Raw genomic sequence first — 22,798 nt, forward strand, 5'->3', positions numbered from 1 at the left:
AGATTGAAGACTTGCTTATAGATTTTTATTTGCTGCCTTTCCAGAAGGCTAGCATCTTTCCTGTATTGGGCTGCGCTTCCGTATGTAATTGTTGGATGGAATTTAGCCGACATAACCGGCATTAGTGGTTTATATGATGGGCCCTTTAATCTTTTAGCAAGAGTGCAGAAAGCAAACGCCAAGGCTCTGGACTTCTGTAGAATATACTGGTTTTGCGGTACAAAATTGATCTTATTGTCTACTGTAAGTCCAAGATATTTGTAGCTGCAGATCGTATCAAGAGTGAAGCCATTCAATTTTATTTTGTTTGCAGGATTCAAAGAGAAGCCTATTGACATTGTTTTTGTCTTTGAAGTGTTAACCTCTAGTTTGTTTGTCTTTGCAAATTCACCCAAGGCACTAACCAGTCGTTGCAACCCTATTTTTGTGTGGCTTAACAGAACAATGTCATCAGCATACGATAGATGTGTTATAGCCAGACTTCCCATCCTTGGAGAATGTGAGTTGGTTGCGTCTAGTTTTGCAGAGTGATCTGCCATGAAGAGGTTAAAGAGGTGTGGGGCCAACACGCAGCCTTGCTTTAATCCTATATTTGTTGGTATTCTCCTGGAAACTTTTGAGCCGTCTGCTACCTTGATTTGTACCCAGGTTTTGTCATACAGCAATTCTATGCACCTCAAAATACGTTCTTGCAAACCCCAACTCTGCAGTTTGTTCCAGAGAATTGCTCTGTCCACACAATCAAAAGCACTTTTGAAATCCACAAAACATATGTGTAATTTTTTCTTTAAGCACTTTGCTCGGTTGGCTATGTCTCCTAGCGCAAGAATGTTAGTCACTGTGCTGTAGCTCTTCCGGAAACCAGTTTGATTCATAAGGACCAGGTTATTTAAATTAGACCAGGTGAGCAGGTCTGCTAGGATTAAAGAGGCAAAGTATTTGGCCTCACTGTCAATTAGAGCTATCAGCCTATAGCTAGCTGGGTTTGCCCTGCTGCCTCCTTTGTATATAGGATTAATGATGGATCCTTTCCAACTATCAGGAATGGTACTGTTACGTTCGACTTCAGCATATAATATTGACAGAGTGGCTGGCCAATGATCGAAATCTGCCTTGAATATGGCTTGGGGAGACCATTAGGGCCGGGAGCCCCGTCCCTATGGCTCCTTCTGATCACCTGGGCTACTTTATTGGCACTGAATCTCATATCACTCTGAGGAACGTCTGTAGGTTTTAGTGAAGCCTTCAGTTGCTGATTTTCTACAGTAGGGGTTGGCTTAAAAAAGATGTCTAACAGGTAATCCACCCATTTATCTTCTGAAATTGAAGTACAGTTTATTACTCTTGCTTTTCGGTCTATTTCATTCACTGACATCCAGAATTCTCTAGTATTAGCCTTTCTTAAGTTGAAAAGTAATTTGATCCAGAAATCATCCTCCTTTTAGGTTCGTATTTGCCATAGCTGTTTCTTAAAAGTTTTCCAAAGGGTTTTTATTTGGGCACATAAAGATTCTGTAGGAGGTCTATCTTTTGTGGATCTGAGTTTACGTCTCAGATCCTTTCTTAATTCTAAGATATTTGGTGGCATAGTTAGTGGCCTCCGGTTATGATTTGGAGCTTGACGCATGGCCGAGCAAAGTGATGGTACTAACTGTAGAAAGCTGGCCCACACTTCTCCAGCTGGGAGATCTTGGCATGCTGTTGATTGAAGCAGGGTTTTTATATTTTTGCACAGCTGTGGTAAAGAGGAAATCCGTCCAAAACAAGCGGTTTAGATTGACAGAGGTTACTGTTCCTAATTCATTTATGGCTGGAAGAAAACACGGAGCGTTCCAAGCCAATTCTATGTGCTGAAGCGAGTGGTCACTGTGAAGAGTAGGTATGGTTTTGAATTTTTTAACATGTGCCAGCAGGGGAAGAGAGACAGCAGTATAGTCAATTGCAGTTGCAGATTTTGCACTATGATGAGTAAAGATGGGCGGGACATCCCCTTTCACCCTGCCGTTTAGCACCCTCATACTCAGATGTTCTAAGGCCTCTACCAATTGCTTGCCCCTTATTTCCAGTTTCATCTGTATTGACATGTAACTGTGGTAGCACTGACCAAATTGCGTTTTCTGCTGCCAATTGCTCGTCCGGTTCTGGAGTATATATCAGGTTGCTATTAAAGTCGCCTGTTACTAAGATGTCCCATACTGGATTAGTGCACCGTATCTCTTCTACCTTTTGTAGTAACTTCTCGAAGAGAAGTACTTTACGATGTTTCCGCGGATGGGCGTAGACATTAAAGATAATTAGTGGAGCGTGATGATTGAAACTAAAATGGATTTTTATTGCCTGTAAATTCGTCGATGAGAAGGCCAGCTGTTCTGTTGTGACCTGAAGTGCCGTAGAGATGTACGTGGCTAGACCACCGCTTGCCCTGCCTGATTTGTTTGATTTTTCAGCTCCAATGTGGTGTAGAGAATAGCCTCCTAGTTCTATCTGGTCTACCAGCCATGTTTCTTGCAGCACTATTATCGAGTAGTTGCAACTGGACATTAATGTAAATCCTTCTGTAATAATTACTTTTGCTCCCGCAATGTTCCAGGACATAATAGTAACGGTTGGCCTTTGATCTGTATCTAGTGCATTGCGTATGGTGGGTCAATTACTGCTCCTTGAATTTAGGGTATGTGCCATCCATCTCCATTCGTCTTGCACTCCATCCCCTACAATTAGGGGGTCAATAGAGGTATTTGAATCTTTTTCCCCCCATTTGGATTGACGCTGTTCCGCTTCCCCGACGTCCAGGCCCCATCCGCGCTTGCGGGCCTGTGACTCCGTTTTTTGGATTGGTTCACTTTTCAGATTTAACAATAGGGGAAAAGGATAACGTGGGCTGGTTGTTTGTGATAGCCGTATACCCCAGTTTTCAAACTGTTGCTTAACTGCCATAATTAATGCAGCGATTTCGCTTGTTCTCCACATAGTGAGAGTTTGTTCCCGGTCATTCTTAGCGCTGTTGGAGAGGAATTTCAGTGATATTAGATCTGGGGACATAATTTTCTTAGTTGAAGGAAGCTCTGCCAAAAGCCTCAGAATGTTGCCCCTGTTCAGGCTATCTAGTTGGCCGCGTGAGTCATAATCTGGGGTTAGAATGACCTGCTTTGATTCCCTATAATTTTCAATAACATGATTAGATTGGGAATGCTCTATAATTCTGTGTGGCATAGGCCTGTTCCGTTGACCATCCTCCGACTTGTTTCTACTTGGGGCCCTTTTGAGCGTGCATGATTGTTTGCTCAAAAAGGCTTTGTTTTCAAGGTCTGTTGTGGCTATTTGAGTATTTTGAATCGTTACTTTTGTCTTTATTCGTCCATCATGATAAGTAGTTGCGACCTCCCTAGAAGGATATTTGAGATTTAGGGTCGGTGACAGGTGTGTTTCTCTGGTGAGCGGATTGAGTCTGGACTGCGAGTCGTCTGCTAAAGGAGTGAATTTCACCCCTTTCATGTCCCTTCCTAATTTTGATTTGGAGATATGCAAAGCCCAGTTTGGGATTCGGAAAGGACTTTCCAAACTGCAAAATGCATTTTGTACATAGCAAAATTAAATTTTTGGTTGCAAACCCTGAGAGTTTGTGAATTACAAAGTTTTGAACCACACAGATCTATAGTACATTGGACCCTATTTTTTGTATGACATACCAAAGAAGAAAAAATATTGTTCGTACTGTGTGGCTGCTGTTTTGACACTGTTTCGTAGTCTGACTCACTGTGGCTTATTTGGTTTCCTACTCACCCCACAACCATCTGATCCCTTAGAACAAGGTAGATTCTAACATGACTGTTGCTTTTCTCCTTTAATCGTTGCATTCCATACAGAAACCACTGTGAAATCTCCAAGTGCTTTGTACCAGTTTCTTCTCCTTTTGCTAGGCATTTCTTAACCCCCCCCCCTCCACTTTTACTCTGGTCTCCCCCCTGACCTGTTGTGCTTGTAGCCTGTCCCCACAACATGGCCTCCACCTTGCAGTTTTCTGATTAACTTCTGTGTGAACGGTCCCATCTCTGCTTGTATTATTCCGCCATGTCACAGTCCAATAAGTGATGCATTTCAGCTGCGTCAATTCTGCCTGGTCGGACAAAGCTTCATTGGTTTTGCTTAAGCAAATGTAGAGAGCACCAACTTTGCTCTCTTAGGTAAAAATTAGGTCATACAACTTTCCATTGCTGTGTTATTAAAAGGAGTCTCACAAGGCAGCCTTTTTCAAGACTGCAAGATATTGATATTGGAAATGGCTGAATGTCAGGAATGTACCAGTTTGTGGGAGCATATATTGCATATGTTAAGAGTTCAGTCAGAGTCATAACTGCATTCTCTTGCTCACTAGGATGCATTTTGTTATTCATAGAAAGAAAAGTTAACAATCTGTCCAGTAAATTTCTCATGACTTCTTGTCACCTTGTTAGTGTCATATAGTGTAACATTTTTGACCCTCGGTGGGGTCCCCTGTGTTTTCCTCCACTGCCTCCCCCTTATGTTGTTTTTTTAATTAATTTTTTTAATGTTTTTCTTTGGGACGCTGCCAAGTCCCGAGCTCCAGGATGTCTGCCAGCACTTCTTGGTTGAAGTGGTGGCAGCCAATCGGATGTCAACATGGGATCCGTTGCATCCGCAGACCCCTCCGCATCTCTAGATACACATACATTTTTTTTTCTGATTACTTAAAAACTACTGAATGGATTTACACCAAACTACAAAAAGAGATCTCTGGATCAAGATCTCTCTTTCTGCCAAATTTGGTGTAATTACATTCAGTGGTCTAGGTTGTTCTTGTGTCTAAAATCTCTGTGGGAAATTGCATGGGGAAAATGCATTTTTGGGACCCCCACCCCCCTTTTCTTGGCCTGACGCTTGAGAAACGTTCCTGGTAGCTGCTGATTGACTGGCCCACTAGTATTGAAAATTTTGTGAATATTCGTCAAACTGCACCAAAGTTACTAGCAAAACAAAAAACACTTCTCCCAAGGAAACTAGGTCCTAAGTATACCTACTGATGACTGCCTGTAACTAATATATCTGTGTGTGTGTGTGTGTGTGTGTGTGTGTGTGTGTGTGTGTGTGTGTGTGTGTGTGTATATATATATATATATATATATATTTGTATTTATAATTTCCATTTATAAGATTCACTCCTGTTATTGGAAATGTGGATCTATACTATATACCCTGCAACTTCTCATCACTAACTAATTACATACAATCAGTCATTAATAAAGATGTCAGTTTACAAAATAAGGCTAATTCTGTGTTGCTGTTTTGTTGTGGAGCCAACTTGGCAACTTTCAGACAATGCATGTTTTGCAACACAGTTCGTAGCTTCGTCAGGGCTATGTCTTTCTTGTATCATATACTGAACGGTTATTCAACAAACAGTCAGTTCATATGTTATCTCTGGATAATTGCTAATATGTAGATCGCAAAACATTTCCCCCGGTACTCTCAAACTAGGTAGGAAGAAGTCAGCACAGTTCAAAAACAGATTTGCAGTTAAGCTCAGCTTCAGTTCACGTATTATCTGTGGACATATACTTCTATGTAGATTGCAAAAGGTTTCCCCCAGTCCTCTCAAAGTGGATAAGAAGTGAGCATGGATCAAAAAACAGATATCAAGCTATGCTCAGGCTAAAAGCTGAAATTTCATTAGAGATTGCCCTTGTGGCTCTGTCGGGATAGTATCAATCGATTATAAATCCAAAGTTTAAATAAATGGGGGTATTATAAGCTTAAGAGTATAAATATGGGGCAGGGGCTTCGGATCACTGTCTGTAATGTGCTTGGGCACTCTGGTGGTTGGCCCGGGTCATCTGGTCGGTGACTGGGGAAGCAGATGACCGGAGGGCCAGCTGGTACAGATGCCTGCAACTTGCTGCTCTCCCTGAGTTCCATAAACCTATGGCGGTAACTACACTAGTGCTGCCAGCGCAATGCTCCGGGGCATAGAGGTGTGAGGAAGGCCATCTACAAAAGCCCCTTGAGTCTTGAGAGGGGACCTAATTAACAGTGCTTGAGTTCTGAATGTGAACGAGTATTAAAGATGGATTTAAATTTTGTTTTTGATCATGTCACTTTTGCTGTGTTGTTAAAATGTCAGTTTAGTCTTCTGGCAAATTGCTGCTTACTCTCTCATCGTGGAGAATGAAGTTTACTTTTCCTTACTGCAAAGTGGGAGGATTTTGTATAGGGAACTATGTGAAAATCTTACTAATGTGAAAGAAAAGGCTATGGGATAAATTAACAGCATAAATATTTCAAAACAAACACGAAAGTTCAAATGAAACGGTTTTTTTCCTCACTCTGAAGTATGATGGAAATAAAGGTTTTAGTAGGGTTAAAACAGATCAAGACACTTTACTTTGTGATATACACATAACATGACAAATGTGACAAATGTTCACTGACACCCAGTTTCCATATGTTTGTGTGCCATTTAGTTTTATTAGAAAAATTGTAGGCCTGTGCAAATGTAGTAGTATTTTCAATGGAACATGTGCTGTGTGTGAACGACCGTGGTAACACACCATGCTTTAGTAATGTATTTGTGACAGAGTGCTTCTAAATGCAACACCAGCTACATTCTACACTCTTACCACGCTCCTGCAGAATGGGATTGTGTTATTTGTGACCCTTGTTCTCTGTGTGATGCTTTAAGAATCCCCATGCGTTCTGCAATGTAACATTGGTGACATGCCCACAGTCTAAAAATTCTTCCAGCGCCACTGCCTACTAGGTCCACATGAGCTTTTATAGCACTTGAGGTGTGCTGTTATCTCTGTCTGATTCATTCAGCTGCAAGAGGCAGACTCCAAGCAATCTGCTGAGGCACCTGCTGGGGTCGCTGCAAAGGCCACATTGAGTGTATTGAATGGCTAAGCAGTGCACATGCTCACTTTTGTAAGTGCAGAGTGCTTCGTTCAGCCCTGGCCGCCTGATGGCAGCAGAGAAGAAGTTATGCAAATGCTGCTGGGAAGACAAGACAGTAACATTGTTTATTGCGTTCAGCAGGGCAAATGTTGGCAGTTAGCAAAAAAAATTAAGACTTGGGACAGAGTGCTGGAACTGGGAAAATGAATAATTTGAGCTTTGTTTGTTTTATTTTATGCTAAATAAATGCAATGGTAACTTGGAACAACTTATTGGAGGTCGCTTATTCACAATTCTTCCTTATTAAAACCAGAAGTAGTGATATCCTTCTGAGACTCATGAAAACCGGCCAGTATCTTGGAAAACTAAATGTTGCTCCCCTGAGTGAGATACAGACCAAGGGCAAACTCGAGTAACTGTTACACACAGTACTGTAGCAGAGGTGGATGAGCTAAAAAATTCACAAGGAGAGCAATCTTATGGGTCTGTAGTGGCTCTTGTGGCCAGATGTACAAACATTTGGAATACCTATTTCCTAATTGCATTTCTCTCCAAATCGCTGGAGGTAAATCGGTATTCCTAATGTATGATTTTTTTTCTCAACTACTTCATGAATATTAATGAGGTAGGGTGCAATTTGTGACCTGCCTCATGAATATTACTCAGGTAGGTCGCAATTTGCGACCCATTAGGAATCGTACCCATCACAGTGATGGTGACCTTCAGAGGTCAGCAAGCCACCATGTTTGTGATTGGTTTTTAATAAAATATATATATATATATTTTTTTAAAAGGCAACCCTTTTGCCTTTAAAGTGTTTTAAAAAGTATATAAAATTAAACTTTGAAGTTTTGTTTTTTAAGAGCAGACAGTGGTCCCTGGGACTTCTATGTCTTTCTTGAAGATTGTAATGCTCTTGACTAGTGCTTTTAGGTCTCGAGTGTGAACCAAGGACCCCCTGTACTTCCAATGCCTGTGCTCTATCTATTTCTGTGTGTTTTTTTGGTATGACAAAAAGTATGTTTTAGCCATCTCTCCAGCTTCATGTTCTCCCAAAATAATACATCATCTTACTTTTAGAAAATGGGCTTAAAGCAAGTCAGCATCAGTTATTAATCAGACAGAGTGTCATTCATGTAATAGTTCAGCAATTCAGAATAGCATAAATACAATTGGGTAGTGGATCCGTCAGTCATTGGCTTTGCTGGCAATGTTTGGTCCTGTCTAGTAGACAGCCACTGGTCTTTAGCATGTCCGATATTCTGAGTGACAGCATTTTGCCTGCTTACTCTTACACTGACTCCAGAGAATTCTGACATCTGAAGATATTTCCTTTGCTTTATCCCCCCAGGAGCTCACCTGCACATGCAGAATAGTGCTACTAGAGTAATGAGAGTGCCAGCAGCTTCACTGCCACTATTTGCCCACTTTCTTATGCAGAATTTGAGGCATCATGGCTGCAAGCTTTAACACTGTGACACAAGCTTGAAGCAGTATTCTGAATATTCAGTCATTTTGTCCTGTTCCAAGATGGCAGACAAGTGCTCAGCTGTACTTATGAATTTTGTTTATTGAAGCACATCCCCTCCACATTTAGTTGCCATATATGTTTTGTTGTTTATTTTGTTCCTGATTCTAGCATGCGCTTGCACTACAGAGCAAATCACCACCTTTTGTTTCTGTAAGGCAAGTGAGACTCTTCCCTGCAAATGCCCACAAAGATCAGACTCGCATAGTATGCAGTGCTTGTCCAAGTGTGGCTTATGGGAGATTAGATAAACTTAATAGGCATTCAGGCTTCAGTGTAGTTTACTTCAGGATCTTTAAGTTACAGTAGTGGACTGATGCACCAGATACTCAAAATGTGTCTCCTATGCCACCATCTTTTCAAACTCTGCTGCTTCCTAGTGAGTGTGGAACTGTGTGTGAGCATTAGGGCTTATGTGAATGCAGGAGAGCCAACATGTTTTGTGAGTGACCCTTGAGGGATGTTCCTTTGTGAATACAGGATTAATATTTTCTTTTGCGACCATATTGATCTTGTAAGTGGTCTACAGGTTGAAAGTTGTGCCTGTGTGAGTACAGAGTGAAGCATTTGTGTGAGTGCAGCCCTGAGCTATGTGCTTATGTGAGGGCAGCGTTGTGAGTGTGGGGTCCCTGCATGTTCTGTCTTTGTGAGCATGCACTTCACAAGAGGCATATCTACTGGCTTTGGAAATGCATTTTAGGATCTATGGCTTTGACTTGCAGAAATACAGTGCAGGGAGTAGAAATACAAGTGTGTGTGTGTATAAGAGAGAATAGTAGTGAGCTTTGATACAGCAGATTTAGACTGTTGAAGGAGGCTAAAGCGTGTTGGGGGCAGCGGACTTACTGAAGTGAGGTGCCCTAGTTAATGTGCCCAGTTACACTGTTTGCATTAGGCCATGGCAACCTAGCTAAGCCACCGCATAACACTTAAATGGGCTAATGAAAATGGCTAATTTAATATGCCCAGGGGATTTAAGGTGTGGGGGGTTAAACCACCTTGGGCTAACCAAGGCTGGGTTAACGGAAGGCAGATAATAGGGACAAACATCTGGGTTGGCAGACGGAGAAGGCACCTTCGGCTCCTCCGGTCACACCAGCTCCAAGAATTACCAACAAGAGGTGGAATGAAGCCAGTGCTTATGTCTGAAGTGACCTGTTTCCCCACAGGGACCAGCCAGAGCGGCCTGCCCTTCCCAAGGTGGGTACTGTCAGACCAAAGAGGAGTACTGCTCCATGCCATACAGCTAAAAAAATTGACTAGTGAGAGGTTGGTGAAGCCGTGGCTTTAACATAGGCCCCCATTCTGATATTTCAACCACTGGGCAGAGCCATCTAGACTGCCTGGGGCAAGGTGGCATCAGACCCAGTATGAGTCTGGGATTCTTCCAGGTTGAACAGTTCCAGAAATCCCTAGTGAGTGGTGTTGGAAGTTGTGGCTTTCGCTTGGGAGGCCCCTTTCCTGGATGCTGGGACTCCAGCACTGGGCAGAGTCACTTAACCTGCCCAGTGCAGGGTGGCGTCAGACCGGGGAAGAGGCTAGGGCTCCTCAAGGAGAACACTTCCAGTAATCCTCATGGAAAGGTAGGTGAAGCTATGGCTTTGATCCGGGAGACCTAAATCCTGCCAGCCAGGCACCACACAGAGCCACCTAGCCTGCCCCTGACAAGGTGTTTTCGGACCAGGGAGGAATCTGGGTCTCCTCTGGGCTGAACCTTTTCTAGTAGTCCTTAGTGAAAGGTGGGTGAAGCCATGGCTTTCCCCTGGAATGCCCATTCCTCGCGGACCATGGCTTTGAACACCAGGAGGAGCCACCTAGCAATACGGTGGCATGGTGCTACTCCTCCTCTACGGATTTGCCAAGTTCAAGATGTCCATCAGTTAGCTTGTCAGCTGCAAAATCATGTTTCAGCTAAAACATCACCAATGACATTTCATCCTCAAGTCTGGTCCAGTCAGTGACCAAGCATGGGTATGTCAACCCAGAGTCCTGCCCAAGAACCACGTCTTCAGTCAAGCAGGCCTATTTTCTAATGAGGTACTAATATTTCACAACAAACTGTCTGTGTCGACACCTTCTGGAACGTCTAAGAACACTTAGTTAAACAAGATGACTAGCCAAATGCCTGCAATACCAAGAAAGGAAGTGGCCACACATTGCAAGTTTTAAATAAGAGGATGTGGCTGAAAACGTTTTCAAAACATGAACACTGAAGTTCTCTACTAGCCATGAAACTCTAACTTCTATGCTTTTATTCCTGAATTTCTAGGGTTTATTGTTTTTACTAATTCATTACAAATTACAAAAGTACTGAGCTTGTAAAAATATGCAAAAACTGCCTTGCGTATCATAACTTTCTTGTCATAACAAATGAAAGTTCGAAGTTCCTTGCAGCATGCACAAACATTTCTGAGCCACATGCCCTTCATTTGTATAGAAGTTGAGCATCTGCAAATTTTATGTCTCAACAAGCCTTCAGATGGAATAAACCTGGAGGCAGATCTGTTGAAGTCCATAGGCATGAACTGTAGAACACCCCTATTCCTTGCCTCTGAATTGGAAATGTTCCTGCATGCTTTCTTCTAAATCCCACAGTTCTGGGGAAATAATTGAAGAATATTGGACTGGGATGATCCCTTCACTGATTGGGCACTAATTATCCCTTTTATTTTTAGCTCTGCTTTAGCCAAGCTCTTTTGATTTTACCAAAATTATACAATATACATATTTATAGGGGCTTTGATCAGGCGCTCTTAATCCATTGATTTTGTTGTTGTCATTCACATTTTCCTTCCACCCATTACAGCCTTCCATATGCCGCAATCAAGGGTTAGACAAACATATTTCAGCACTCATCAGAATGAGTTAAAAACTGGCTTCCGTTCTGCTTTTGTGTGTCTGGAGGCACTCAGCATGAGTTATGAGACTCCTGCTTCCAGATGCCCAGGTGAAGAGATGTTACGTCTCCTTAGAGAGACCAGTGTTTGTTGAAACGGTGTGGCTCGTCCCTGGGTGGTCCCCTTGCCTCTTCCAGTCCATTTATTAGCCAATACAACTCCAGCAGACTCAAAATCCATGTCTACAGTGCAACCCAACCAGTCCACCAAGGAACAAGGTTAAACACTTGTGAGGGTAAGCATTTTGAAACAGCTGCTGATTATGGCACAAAATAGAGCTATTACCTGGGTATTTGTTAACCTGTGTAACTCTTGGCCCCCACCCCTGGATCCTTCCATCGTACTAGAAAATAGCAATACTTAGTCTAGCAATTGATAACCTGTAGCAATAGTGAGCAGCACTAATGGCTGGTAATTCCGCTGTTTTTCTTGGCCCAAATAACAAGGCAGGTATAGCCCAAATGAAGTTATTCCTATCCAATACGCTATGTTTAAGTCCGCATTTTGCATTTTTGTATTTTTTTTTCTGAGCTCGGAGAGAGACAAAGGCAGGAGGAGAAGGGAAAGAAACAGAGAAAGGGAAGAGTGAGAAAGATGAAAGGGGACAGATGTATAAAAAGAGTGACCAATTCAGTTGCACCTTATTGAATGACAGAAAAATCGATAAGGAGAAGGGACAAAAATAATCTGAGAGGACACAGCGGGGGGGAGAGACTTTAGGAACGAGAGAAGAGAGTTTTAGAGCCTGAGAGATGGATTTATGTGAATATGAGAAGATGCAGAGGGAAATAACAGAATGAGGTTAGAATTAAGGTGATTGACAGATTGGGAAAGGAAGGCAGGGTGAAAGTTGGAGGGTTGGAAGTGTAGAGAAGGAAAGTGTCAAAGGAGCAGCGGGAGGAGTGGGTGGCAAAATGAGTGCTGTAAAAGGGGAGAGTGTGTCAAGAGTTTGCTGTTGTGTATTGAGAAGGTAAGAATGTATAGTGCCTTACACACACTATTTTATAAAACTAACATGTCCATGTCACCTTGGCCTCTTCAGAATGTAAACTAAGATCACTTGCAGTCTAGCAGGGTAGGAAACAATTTTACCCGTAGGTGGTAATGGAGAATCCTCCTGTTTCTGAAGAAAGCCCTAATCCTGGAGGACAATTTCTCTCCCCACAGAGATAGTTTGGTAAATGAAATACCACCACTGGATTATTCTTTGGTTTCAGCACTTAGTACTGGAACAGGACTTTTTCGAGTATCACTCAACTCTGGATCAGGCCCGAGTCTGATTGCTGCCAAGGACAGTCCAAGACCTCTGTTTCCTTCCCAGGCTCACCTTTGGAAGCTTGTTGAGCCGTAGGCTAGACCTCTGCTAGAGGTGTCACAGGTCCATTTTACATACCTGGGTCACATCTGGAAGCTTGTGAAGTCCTAGACCTGACCAGAGGTAGCACAAGGCATTTCACTACCCTGGCTAACCTCTGGAAGATTATGGATCCTTAGGCCGACTCACTAGCAAAGATGGTTAAGTCTCCTTGACAGTCATTGCTCTCCTCTAGAAGAATGTGGCGCTCTAGGACTGATTATGTCAAGAGCAGCACAAGGTTCTTTCATCTACTTGGCTCCCCTCTGGTAGCCTGTGGAGCCTTAGGCCTTTGTACCAGGAAGACAATCAGCCATTGAATGTTTATGAGGAAGTGTCTACATCTGCAAATGGCTAGGTCTGCTGCGGCAGTCAACCTACAGCTGTTTTACCTGTTTATTTTACACAGGATGTTACGGTCACTTTCTGTCCATCATGGCCAAAATTATTTTACCGTTAATGAGCCAAGTGGTACCCAGTATGAAGAACGTTTAGGCTTTCATTAAGAGCGACCTCGTAATTCTGATGGGGCATGTAACTATGGTTACAAGTACGTCAGAATTGTGAGATCTGCGCAAACACCACAGATCTCTTTACTTTCACAGACGGATTAAAAGAGTTTTCTGTGTATGAGCAGAATCATGTGCAGGTTCCCATTTTGTCGCAGAACAACTGCTGAGCACGGCAAGCGCACTTCCTCACTACTTCCTGCACCATTCCGAAAAAGAAATCACGATTTCCACTGCATAAAGTTTAGTGCTGGTAATGTGTGACAAGGGATGGGCTACTCCCCCCCCCCCCTCCCCCCCCCCTCCCCCCCCCCCTCCCCCCCCCCCCCCCCAAAGTAATTCAGGCAAGGTTTGAATTTCTGACACAGGAAATAAATACATATTGCGGAGAGCAGCAGAAATCTCTCAGAGCCTGTGGGACAGTAAGGCCTCACTGGGAAAATCCGACCTGGAAGTACCAGTTCTTCAGTAATTCCTCATTTCTTAGTGGATCCTCAGGGTCTAACTCCCAAAGGTTATGATTTTCCCTACCACAGGTATTGGTAAGTGGTGGTGGGGATATTTTCCTTCCATGCCAAACACACACATTTTTGGGGTACTATAATTGTAAAGTGGCCAGTCCCAAGTTATAGGTTAGTTACCTAGCAATTCAAGACTGTTGCAGATGTTTTATTGCAGGCTCCAAACACTCCACAAAATGGTTTATTTCTGATATTTAGCCCTTTACATGAACTTGACTGCTTTGATCTACTCCCCATAAAATGACACTCCAAGTGTCACTTGCAAGTCATTGAAATGTAACACATAAGTATTGTAAACACTAGGGGTGGGCGGAGCTTGCAAAGTTTCACTCTGTGGAATTCCACGGAGTTAAATGAAAACTCCCCAAGATTCTGCAGACTTCTGTCAATGGGCAAAAATCAGCACCTGGCACTGCTTGTGCTGATTTTTAGTGCCAGGAGCTTGTTCCGCGCTGAAAAATCAGTGTAAACAGCACCACACGGTGGGCCAGAGGACATTGCTGCTCGAGTTGATTTTGCTGCCACTAGATTTTGCGTTGAGAAAATCTCACAAGGTGCCTTCCTATGCACCTGTAAATCGCACTATGGAGCCCCCATTCGCGCTCGCTGATTTGCCATTGGTGAAACGCACGGGAAAAAATAATTGCCACATGGAGGTTGGCAGAATTTGGCCAGAAAGATGCGTTACAAGTGTAAGCAGAATTTATTGCACACTTTTTAATATTAAATTAAATGTTGCTATTAGGCAAACTAAAATTTAGTAATATTTAACATTTTCCTATGGATCAGCCGGCTTTAACTATTGGATGACGTCACAGTAAGTGACAGCATTCTGCTTTTTCAAAAGAGCTCATATGTACACAAAGTATTTCCCTTCAGTGCCTGGGACGTCTATGGAAATGTTTGCTTTTTGAGAGAAAAACAGTTGTGCTTTTGGCCCATTTTTCATTTATATTGTGAGATCCCAACACCCCCAATTAAAAAAGTTTTTTGAATACTTGACAAAGAAACACTAAGTAAACTGGAGACACTCCGCTCTCTAAGGATCACAGTTTCCCATTTTGTCACAAAACAACTGTTAAGCCATGCTAAGGCACGTCCGCACTTGCGTCACACACTATCAAGTAAAGGAAAATAAGATTTCCACTGCGGAAACTTTAATCCTGGTAATGTGTGACAAAGGATGGACTTTTTCCCTAAGTCAGTCAGGCAAGGTTTGAATTTGCTGAGACTTCAAAAAACACAGTTGAGACATTAAATAAACACATATTGTACAAGGCGAGGTCGTCCAAGAAAACATGTTTACGCACATCTGAAATTGTTTATTAACTATTAAAGTAGTCCCTGAATCGTATTAGTTGTTGAACAAATACTTGTGCGTCACGCCATAACATGCTTCTCCTGCACAAACCCCTATCTGGACTTCACCAGTTTTTGGTATGTTCCCTTCTGTCACTGGAAACTGAGTTACTGGTGCCCTTAACAGGAGTAAATGTTTAAACAATTCTAATGTGGAAATAGACGGTGGAAATCTTTGTGAATTCTAACCAACAAATACTTTTGAGAATGTCCCAGAACGATTCCAGTGTGTACAAAAAAGTGATGGATAGAATGCTTGAATTAATCCCAGTTACTGGTAATAATTCGGGCTGCATCTCAGTCCATTGTTACTTTACGCATGCAATGCTGCAATGCATAGGAAGCACCAGCGCCCATCGTGCTGTTCACTGTCTGCAACACATGGCCATGGTAGCCCCTGCAATGTCCATTCACTTGGCATGGGCATTGCTGGGGCCCCTGCACCCTATCTCCACCAGCCTTTACATGGCAGTCCTACCGCCATGTAAAATCTGGCAGAAAAGGGAGGTCATAATCTCCAGGGTGGCGCTGCTTGCAGCACTGCCCTGGCGGATTAGGACCGCCAGTCCCTCCTGTGGAGGTAAACTGGTGGTGCTGGCAGTCCGATCTGGCGCAACCGTTTTAATGTGCCGGTCAGAGCGCCACCAAATCGGTCTGACCCTGCTTTGGCGGTGGTCAGATCTCCCCTGCGATCCAGATGGTCTTCCGACCACCAGGGTCGTAATGACCCCCTTTGTCTTTGATCTTGCTCGGTGGCAGTCCTCTAGGTCCTAATGCCTTTGAGTGTTCTGCTTTTCCAGCACTGTTGTCTAGGTTTTTTTTTATTTGCATAGTGTTTTGACAGCTTGTTGATGAATCCATTCATGAAATCCAAGACTAAATTCTGAGTTTTAGGGAAAGTGCCTTTCCCTGCCCCTAGGTCTTCACTGAACATTGTGAAATAAGTATTGTTTTGTAAATTTCTGAAAAGAATTCTGAATGACTTTACAGCAAGCTAACCAAAGGCACTACATTGGACTAAACTCAACTTAATGGAGTTGGGCAGCGATATACCTCTTTTTTTGTTTTATCCCTCAGCCCATCAACATAAAAGATTTCTATATTAATCGTAGGTGCATGTGTGAATTGGTTGGAAAGCTTCGTGCTGATTGATCAAAAAGGGCCAAATTTGATTGCAGACACACAAACAAAATCAATCCTTTGGCCTAACCGTTGCAAACAAACCAACAGTTAATGTCAAAATATCCGTGTGTCTCTAAAGAACACGAGCATCAAGTAGTCATGATAGTTAGTAGAGCCTCCAATACAGAGCCCATGTCTAAGGAAAGTAACTAGAAACCCCTATGGTTTGAAGAGGTCAGTGTGGATAAGGACCTCAGGTTGTATAATGCCTCTAAAGGGGCTTTACACAGTCGCCCTGCTCACTTTGCAATCCATCATTTTGTGTATCGAGTTCAGTTCAACTAGTTCTCCTCCATCCAACATGTTAAGTTAATGAGTCAGAAAGGGTTTTGTGTGCACCTTGGACTAGGTATTTGATCTACATACATGAATAATGTGATACAACATGTCATGCATGTGATTTGCTTTTCCAAACTATCTAAAATACATGTTGATAGTGGATGGTGAAGGGAGCAGACTGGTTTCAAAAGCTGTACAAACTTCCAATGGAACCCCAATAGGGATGTATTCCACTGGTGATAAACCACAGTCAATAATTACCTTTGCAGTAATGAGGGCTGGGGGCTGTATCAATTATGTGTGCACTGCCTACCCTTTTCTTTGCATTTGCTTTTATGACTTTTCTTCCCTCCGCCCCCCTCCCTTCACCCCTTTCACGTTTCTGTGAGATCCTCAACATTTGGGGATTGAGTGGGATGATTTATGTAGAATGCATGGCAGTGAGGCACTCTTGGGACTCTACTTCATCAAGTAAATTAATAAATTAATATGATCTTCACCAGACTCCAACTGAAACTTAATAGCGTGACACAGCTTTTGCTTCCCGGACTCTGTTATCAATACTCACTGGATGGAGAACCCACCTTGTGGGCAGTCAGATGCATGGTCCCACTAACTTTATCAAGTAGCTTTAACTCGACTTATCATCCTCGCCAACCCCTCCCCACAGGCACTACTTGGATCTGCAATTTCATCAGATTTCTATCTAATCATGTAGCACGGTTCTCTTACTTAATGCTAGTGCTCTATACTACCCCAAAAATCAGTTTCAGTCTAAAGAAAAAAAAACGTGTTTGTTAGTGTGGTGGTACAGAACACTTTAGATCAGTCTTGTAAAAATAACTTTCTCCTTTGTGACTTTGTTTCTTCCTGTTTTTCTTTATTTCTGAACACTGCACAGAAAAGACAGCCTTCCCACATCAGCGTCAGTGTTGCAGGGGAAAGCTAGCTCTCTAAGGTGTTTGGTGTGGGATATACAGCAAAGCTTGTGTTTGATTATCATTGTGGCTTCACTTAAGCCTGTGTAAACCTACAAAGCACTCATCTGCCACAAACCATGCCAATTTGTGTCTTCTGAAATAACTATACCTGATTAATTCACTTGATAGTTGCCATTGAGTTATGCTTGCAATGTTCTTAGGGCAGCTTACTAGGCCAGACATGATCTGGATACCTTATTATTTTAGCTAAATGTAAGGATGTAGCACCCTCAGAATATCTTTTTTGAACATTACAAATAATGTTTTTTTCTTTTCAAAATTATTACTAGTGTGTCTGTTGGATTCGAAGGATGTTGTCACATCCCTAATTTCTGATATGCTCAAAGTTTTGCTTTGAAAGTCCCACTTTTAGGTGTATGATTGTAGGATCCACAATTTCTGAGAAAGCTAGCCAGATTAGGATCCAGAAATAAGGAGACAAAATAGATTTGCAAAACGAAGGATTGTCCTTTATTAGGTAAGGACCCAAGACTGCACCAATGACCTGACCAGTCCTGAGATGATCAGGCAGTTGACACTAGCTGTACGTTCCAGCCCAGTGCTCGATGTCATCATGGTTCCAACAAGGTTCCAAGTAGATTGAATAATAACACAACGAGCAAGAATGTAAAGTGAGACATACATGTAAACAAAGTATATAAAGAAATAGCTATGAATATTACAATGATTTAAGCAATATAAAATAAATCATAGAAATGAAGCAGCATGGTTTGGAATCAAAATCCAACACAATGAAGCATTTACTGCTATGAACATTTGATTTTGCAAGGTTTTAGAGGTTAAATAGGAGTTCTAGACATCCCTATTAACAAAATAAACACACACGCATTACACCCCGGGGTCAAAAGAGCTTAATTGTTTGTTATAAATCTATATATTCTGTTTTCTGTACCTAGTCAATAGGAAGGGGGATACTGTTGACCCTGTGACTTAAGCATCTGTGTTTTTTTCGATTTTTGCAGGTTGTAAGCAGTATTTAGAACAATGGCGCCATTCTTGAGGATTGCTTTCAACTCATTTGAGCTGGGGCCTATGGTGAACCAAACCGAGGCATGGCAACCATTTTGTGCAATCAAAATGAAGGAATCCCTAAACACAGGTAACGCGTTCTAACCTCACTTAAGTAACGTTGACTGTAATGTCTTGTATTTGTAAGGTGCTGCAGATGCATCCTTGTCAAAACAAAATGTGCATTATCCAAATTAAATGAATGAGTTATATTTATCCAACTTTTGTTGCCAACTAGAATCCCAAGTGTTGTAGGTGAAACAGCTTGACTGATAACACCAAATCACTAGACTGAATAGAGTGCATAAGGAAACCTAGAGAGAAGCTCTAGCCTATATGTCTGATCTTCCTTTACCTTCCTTTACCTTTTAAAGTTTTCCCACCCAAGAAAGAATCAAATCTGCAAATTAAAATACCAAGTAATCTACTACCTGAGCAGCAGTAGGCTTATGGTAAGGTTTTCTCTCTAGCGTGGGAGAATTGATTTTGGAGAAACACATCCTGCCTCATTCTTTGAAAGGAATGCAGAGGGGTCCACTGATTGTCACATCAGAGAGGAAGCCACCCCGCACTAACTTGATAGAATACAAGGAATATATTCATTGATTTTGAAGGTAAGCTTTATGAAGAGATGAGGCAGACACTGGGCGAAATGTGACGTAGGACACCTACAAAGAATCGCACCAGGAATTCTAGACCTGATCAAAGCCTGCAACAGTGGACCATCTTTGTGTTTTATACTCTACCATCTCATGCACCAAATTTCCAAAGTTCATGCATCACAACATTGGAGTCGTAATGCCAAAGGTACATTGCAACACTTACCTTCCTATGGTAAGCAAAAGAACCACTGAACCTCTGTGACAGGAGTCTTAAAGAAAATAGACCAGGCGTTACAATCAAGATCATTTTATGCTGAGAGGCTAGTAAAAGAAAAATGTGCTTCATTGGGTGAGGTGGTAGGAGGGTTGACCAGCCGAGATTAGATGAGCCATGGGGACATACGTCTAGGATGAAACCTAAAAGAAAGATAAATTAACTATGAAGTGAAAAAGAAGTAACACTGCTTTTGAGAAACTTTTGGGGTATCAACGCATATGATGTGATGAAACCTACACCTAACACTGTATTTATGGCATGTGTCAAGAAATCTCACTCCTCTGACACCCTTAACTTGATACCATACCTCGTCAATAAGGATGTGGTCGTTGGTAGCACAGTGTCTGGAAAAACTTGTTAGCACTTAAAATGCAAAATATAGATTCAAATATATTTTGCCGAGAAACATATTTTCTGAGTATTGCATCACTTATTTATAAACAGCTGGATCTATTTAAGGGCACTTCTATTGGTGTGTCACATTTGGGTACATTTAAAGGAACATTATCTTTGGATTTCACAGTTTATATGATATTTCATTGCCCATATAAAACTTAATTTCCCCTGTCTGCAGATATCACAGTTTGGAAGCAAAACGAGCACCTTAACTCCAGCTAAAGGTTCTTAAAAGTAGTTTCTAACATATTGCTGACCTCTCATGTTCCACAATTGACTATATTTTAAGGAGGTTGCCAATGTGATATCATACCATATTGTATCTGTAATGGCTACAGCTGGACAAAATCCTATGTATTGTCTCTATTTATAATCTCAAAGTACAACTGCATCCCTCTTGAACTATCAATGATGCAATGTATGTTTTATTTTTAATACCTGCTGTTCCAGGTAATAGCCGAATGCTAGCATGATCAGTGCCTGCTATTTCTGGGCTATAACACGTTCAGTTACTAAATGGCTGCTTTTTGTGCTTTGGTGGTTTTATTAGAGTGATTAATTTGTTTATATCAACTTGTAAAGGGTTTTACCCTGAGCAGCACTCCTGAGAATCTACAGTAGAGGTTCTTAGCTCCCCAAATCGATCATTATTCTCTCCAGCAAGTGCTACTCCAACCCCACCAAGCTTATCTATAGCCGCTATACATTGCAGTATTAGACAAACTGCTCTTTATATCTTCCTCCATTGTGTGTAATTACTACCCTCTTAATCTTCTGATCCTACCCTAAAGCCAACATGGTGCATCTTGGACAACTGCCAGTTGCCTCACCTCAGTATTTGGGGTGAAGGCTCCTTCAAAAGTGCCTTCGATTATTGGCCTTAGATTTCAATCACCTGAAATTTTGTGACTGCTGTGCATGCACAAGGAATTTTGGTGCTTGAGAATTTTAACGTTCGCTTTTTTCCCCTCTCATCTCAATCTCATTTAGTTCAGCTAGTACATTGCTGAGGATAGAGATCCAGTAGGAGTCTTGCATCAATAACTGCTGGTAAAAACTGCTGAATATTTCCTCTCTTTACTGGATCAAATCAGTGGATGCAATTCCACTCATCATCTGCATCTCTGGCCTTTTTTTTCTGTAAGCTAATATTTGTCATCTAAATCCAGTGCCTTTGGTGACCCTCACTTCAGGAAGGCACTGTGAGACCCCTGACCTAATAGAAAAACTGATCACCCTCGCCTGTGAAAAACAGGCAAATCTGAGCAACATGGGCATACAAATTAAACAGGGTGCAGTTTTCACAGAAAAGGACCACAAGCGGTTTCATATTGCTATTCTTCTACATGTTAAAAAGTAAAAGCAGCAGTGGAGGGGCATGGCAAATGAACGCCATTAGGAAATCATCTTTGAGGGAGAAAGAAATTTCCTCATACTCTCTCACTCCAGCCAATTGTCTCGAAAAAAATAAAACAGTCCCTCCTAGGGAGCTGCCATATGACATCCCCACCACACATTCCATTGAAGCAGTCAGGTTAGTGTAGAGACAGCTGGCAAACACATACGTATTATGACACACATCCACAATAGCCACAAGATCATCACAAACATCATCTGAAACGGGCTCTGTCTCATGCTCAGATTACATGAGATCTTATAAATTTATTCTGTCCATGATTTTGTAATTTAATTTTTTTAACCGTTTGAAATCCATGATTTACTTGCAAACTGAGAGTATTTGCCCTCGTCCAATAATGTCAATGTTAAAGATCTTAAGGTAGTGACTTGCGTATAAAGTACTTCAGGGTACCTGGTGCAAAACCTTCTTTAAAGAAGAATTGAGAAGGTGAATAATTGCTGAAGCAAAAATGTATTTCTACCTCGCCTACCCCCAGTATCTACCAGCCAATGTATATTCAGCACAACACCGCTGTGGAGACGCCTACTGGGGCAAAAGACAATCAAATAAGGTTCTGAAATTCTAACAAATAAGGTTGGTAGGGTTTCCTTACCTGTGATTTTATATTCCGGTATGAGCATTTCAAACCAAGATTAGGCATATGCTTTGAAAGAATATTTAAATGATTTGAAACCCTTCTTCAGACTTTCCTTTTTATTTCTTCTGTGAACTGGCTCTGGTGCCTTAGCACACTGTAAAGGCCAGGTTTTACTAACAACATAATACCTCTACACACCTGACCTGAGCCTGGACAATGAATGGTATGTTCTGTTATTGACAACGCAGGAAACACAAACTGTGGCACAGATTGAGTCATGTAAAACATATTCTTCACATATCTAATTCAGACCTTCTCATTTACAGTTAATCTCTTATGTTGGATCAAGAACGTCAACATAACACATTGACAAATTGAGCTAGTGCCTTGGGTGGGCCTGAGGATTCTTACATTAATTTTAAGCGTTCTCAAACGAGATTAAGGGTGCTGTGTTGACAGAAGTAAATCACTTAGCAAGTGCTTCAGAATGGGGAATTTTGGCTGATCTGCAGGCAACTCCCCATGTGCAGCTCTTCACCACTAACTCTATCACAAATGTGTCCATATAGAGTTGCAATTACAACTTAAGTATGCATATTAAAATAGCAACATGGCAGTCCATATTAACAGAAACAATGCACTCATTTATTCTTAGTTCTCACCTGATTACGTATGGTTATATGGTATAGTGCGCCAGTATACACAGACCTGTAAACAATGAAGCTGGCCATGTTGCTTGGTGCCAGTGACGCACAATAGTTATTAAATGTTAGCCAGTGGATGCTGTTGGGCACCATTTTAAGGCATGTGATCGTGTTTGAAAATGTAGTCATGGCTCTGTTATCACAGTATCCTCTTCTTAAATGCTCATTTAGAGTGGTGTTCAAATTCAGTCGATTACCACACGTTTTTACCTCTCTCGCTGATTCTGACAAATTTTCACCAGCTGAAGTCCAGCATTTTCAGAGTGCAAAAATGC

At 41.8% G+C, this 22,798-nt stretch overlaps 1 protein-coding gene across 4 annotated transcripts in view; it reads left to right on the forward strand.

Moving 5' to 3' along the window:
* Positions 1-22,798, forward strand: part of PRKCD (protein kinase C delta) — a 315,192-nt gene that overhangs the window by 161,124 nt on the left and 131,270 nt on the right. For all 4 annotated transcript variants that reach the window (XM_069206388.1, XM_069206389.1, XM_069206390.1 and 1 more), the window contains exon 4: positions 18,502-18,638. In XM_069206388.1, coding sequence (XP_069062489.1) covers positions 18,524-18,638 — 115 coding nt within the window. In that variant the 5' untranslated portion in view covers positions 18,502-18,523. The remainder of the gene's footprint in view (positions 1-18,501; positions 18,639-22,798) is intronic.

The sequence above is a fragment of the Pleurodeles waltl genome, chromosome 9, assembly GCF_031143425.1.
Source record: "Pleurodeles waltl isolate 20211129_DDA chromosome 9, aPleWal1.hap1.20221129, whole genome shotgun sequence".
NCBI classification, from domain to species: domain Eukaryota; kingdom Metazoa; phylum Chordata; class Amphibia; order Caudata; family Salamandridae; genus Pleurodeles; species Pleurodeles waltl.